This window comes from Ornithorhynchus anatinus, chromosome 2 (genome assembly GCF_004115215.2).
Source record: "Ornithorhynchus anatinus isolate Pmale09 chromosome 2, mOrnAna1.pri.v4, whole genome shotgun sequence".
NCBI classification, from domain to species: Eukaryota; Metazoa; Chordata; class Mammalia; order Monotremata; family Ornithorhynchidae; genus Ornithorhynchus; species Ornithorhynchus anatinus.
Window position 1 is genome coordinate 138,650,928 of NC_041729.1, and position 3,853 is coordinate 138,654,780.

Genomic DNA, 3,853 nt, shown 5'->3' on the forward strand with positions numbered 1-3,853 from the left:
CTTAGTAACCCTATGGATATACTTTCTCCAGAACATCCTGTCCTCTGTGATAATCCGCAACCTTTCTAATGGTTCTTCTTTTATCTTCTGCCTCTTCCATGCTTTCCTTGGACTTTTCCTAGCACTAGTATCTTCTCCAGAGAATCAGTCCTTTTGATTAAGTGTCCAGAATATGCTAAACGAAGTCAAGTAATTTGACCTTCTAAATACCACTTCCATTTTATTTGCTCCAAAATCCATTTGTTTTTCAGGCAGTCCACGGGATTCACAAAAGGCTTCTCCAACACCACATTTCAAAAGAATCGATATTCTTTCTATCCTGTTTTTTCACCATCCAGCTTTTGGATCCATACATTGTCACTGGAAATACCATATAGTTGACAGTTTGTATTTTTGTGGAATTGTTACATGAGCACATTTCGTGACTTTTTCCAGGCTTTTCATAGCAAGTCTTCCTAACATTAATCTTCGGCATATTTCTGGACTACTAGTTCCTTTATTATTGATTAAGCCCAGTACAACAGAGTTTGGAGATATGATCCTTGCTCTCAAGGAGTTTACAGTCCACCCCAATGTTTCTCAAGCTTCCTCTGCTCAATTGGCAAACACCCTCTGTGACTTTGAGCTCTTGGGTTGCCTATCTCTATGTCTCAGAGGATTGGGGAGAGAGATTTCAATTGACCTCAGAGACGGTGTTGAGGAGTGACTGGGAAGGCAGTTAACAAATTGTGTTGCAAATGTCTAGGACCATGGAACACCAAACTCCAACTGGGGAAGTGAAGTTTTCTGAAAAGAAGAGGAGGATTCCACCAGGAGATCTTCCTCAAGAGAGGCCTTTCCTCCTATGGAACAGATTGAGCACCCTGTCCCGGATCTCCCTGGTCTTCATCCCATATACGATTGGATTGAAGGTGGGGGGAACCAGGATGTAGAGGTTGCCAATGATGACGTGGACATAGGGGGCCACGTTGTGGCCGATGTGATGACTGAGGAAAGAGAAGAGGGCTGGGATGTAGCCCATGAGGATCACTGCGATATGAGCCCTACAAGTGCCGAAGGCCTTGACCCGAGCTTCTGGGGATGACAGCCGGAGGACTGTCTGGACGATCCTGAAATAGGATAGAGCGATGAAAATGGAGTCCAGGCCCACGACAGAGAGGGCCACCGTCAAACCATAGATCTTGCTGACAAGGAGACCTGAGCAGGCCAATTTGACCAATCCCATGTGTTCGCAGTAGGTGTTGGCGATGACATTGGTCCCGCAAAATGGCAGTGCCTTCGCCAGGCAGCACAAGGGGGCAACCAAAACTGAGCCCCGGGCCACGATAGCCAACCCGATCTTCACGATGACAGAGTTGGTGAGCACCGAGTTGTAGCGGAGTGGATCGCAGATGGCGACGTAGCGGTCAAAGGCCATGGCAACCAGGATGGTGGACTCCATGACCGACAGTGAGTGGATGAAGAACATCTGGAGCAGGCAGGCATCTATGTGGATTTCCTTGTCATCACACCAGAAGATGGACAGGGTTTTGGGCAGGACTGTGGTGGAGCCTATGAGGTCGGTAATGGCCAACATACAGAGGAAGAAGTACATAGGTGCATGCAGTGATTCTTCCCGGGCGATGACCAGCAAGATGGTGCAGTTCCCCAGGATGGTGACAATGTAGACGAGCAAGAAGAGGAGGGAGAACCAGACATGGAAACTTTCCAGTTCGGGGATCCCAACTAGGATGAATATGGATGGATTTGAGAAAGAGATGTTGGGGCTGACAGGGGCCATGTTGGCTTGGACTGACTTCAGGGAGGAGATGGTCATTGGCACTAGAGAAGAATGGATTTACAGGAGGAAGAAACTCAGAAGAAATAACAGGAAGAAAGGATCTAGGTGGCTTTTTCAGGAAAGATGGGGAGATGAAAGGGAGTTAGGGAAGCCCTAATCAATCAATCCGTGATATATGTTGTGAGCACTTAATGAGGGCAGAGCCTGGTACTAAGCACTTGGAAGAGTGGCACAACAAAAGCAGATACGACAGGAGTTTTCAATTCAGCAGAGGATGCAGATTCTGAAATAAATTAGAGGTAGAGCAGAACTAAACATATTCTTTAGTTCTGCGGGGGCAGGGAAGGGTGAGTTTTTTTGAGACTTTCGAACTCAAGTTGACTGGCTCCTGCCACAGCCCCCTTCCCTTTCTTGGAGCCAAGCTCCTGAGTGGAAGATTCTACAGTGTCCTGCATGCCCCATGCTGCACACTGACCAAAGGGAACATTCTGGGGTGAGGAGTCTCGGGGCGGAAGACAGTTGAAGTCTGTGGTGGAGTGAGATGGTGTCGATACAGCCTTCTCCGCCGCTGCCACCCCATGGCTGCCATGTGCACAACTGTCATCTGTACTGCTGGCTCTAGGGATGAGGGATAAGGGGACTGGCAAGGGTTGGGATCTGGGAGGGGAGAAGGTGTCTGTGGGATGAGTGGGAAAGGCGGGGGCATAGAACTGAGGGAGGCAGGAGAGGATCCAGTGCTTAGTACAGTACATAGCACATAGTAAGCGCTTAACTAGACTGTAAGCCCAGTGTGGGCAGGGATGGTATCTCTCTATTGCTGAATTGTACTTTCCTAGTGCTTTGTACAGTGCTCTGCACACAGTAGGTGCTCAATAAATAAGATTGAATGAATGAATGACCCACCTTTCTACGTTCTGGAAGCTCTCTCTCAGCAGCTGTCCGGTCAACCAGGAGTGGCCGAAGGACTTTTTAATCCAGCCAGGAGATGGGGAGAGAGTGGGTGGGGAGAGAGGGTCATGATGAGATCTGTAAATAAATTACAGATATCTACAAGTATTGGGGGGCTGGGAGGGGAGATGAATAAAGGAAGGAAGTCATGGCAATGCAGAAGAGAGAAGTGGTAAGGAGGGCTTAGTCAGGAAAGGTCTCTCAGAGGAGATGTGCCTTAAATAAGGCTTTGAAGGGGAGGAGAGTAATGTCTGTCAGATATGAGAAGGAAAGGCAATCCATGTCAGAGGAAGGTTGTGGAAGAAATTTCATCAGTGAGATAGACGAGATCAAGGTACAGTGAGAAGGTTAGCATTAGAGTAGTGAAGTGCGCGAGCTGGGTTGTAGCAGGAGAGTAGCGAATGAGGTAGATGGGGGCAAGGTGATTGAATGCTTTAAATTCGATAGTGCAGAATTTTTGTTTGATGCAGAGGTGAAAGGGCAACCACTGGAAGTTCTTGAGGGGTGGGGAAACATGGCCTGAACATTTTTGTAGAAAAATAATCTGGGCAGCAGAATGAAATATGAACTGGAGTGGGGAAAGACAGGAGGCAGGGAAGTAAACAAGAAGCCTGATACAGTAATAAAGATGGGGTAGAATAAGTGATTAGATTAACTTGGCAGTAGTTTGGATGGAGAGGAAAGGGAGGATTTTGGTGATGTTGTGAAGGTGGAACCTACTGGATTTAGTGATGGATCGATATGTTGGTCAAATGAGAGAGAGCAATCAAAAACAGCAGCAAGGTTAGAGGCTTGTGCCGCAGGAAGGATGGTGGTGCCATCCATGGTGCCGTCTTCGGCTCATTGGTGCCAGCACCTGCCTGCTGTCTCATTGTCCCATCCTCCTCCTCCTCCTTCTCCTCCTTCTCTTCCTTCCATATCACCCTCCATGACTCCTCAATAGATCTGTTCATACCCCTCCCTAGACATAGATTAACCACCCCCTTAATGGTGAAAGTTCCTCAGGATTCAGTTCTGGTCCCTTTCTTTTCTCCATCTACACCAACTCCCTTGGAGAACTTATTCACTCCCATGGTTTCAACTACCCCCTCTATGCAGATACATCACAAATCTACATCTCTGGCC

At 47.7% G+C, this 3,853-nt stretch overlaps 1 protein-coding gene across 1 annotated transcript; it reads right to left on the minus strand.

Moving 5' to 3' along the window:
- Positions 1-823: 823 nt before the first annotated feature.
- Positions 824-1,816, minus strand: LOC114805503 (olfactory receptor 52K1-like). Its single transcript, XM_029046833.1, has one exon. The coding sequence runs from the start codon at positions 1,814-1,816 to the stop codon at positions 824-826; it is 993 nt and encodes a 330-aa protein (XP_028902666.1).
- Positions 1,817-3,853: the final 2,037 nt, after the last annotated feature.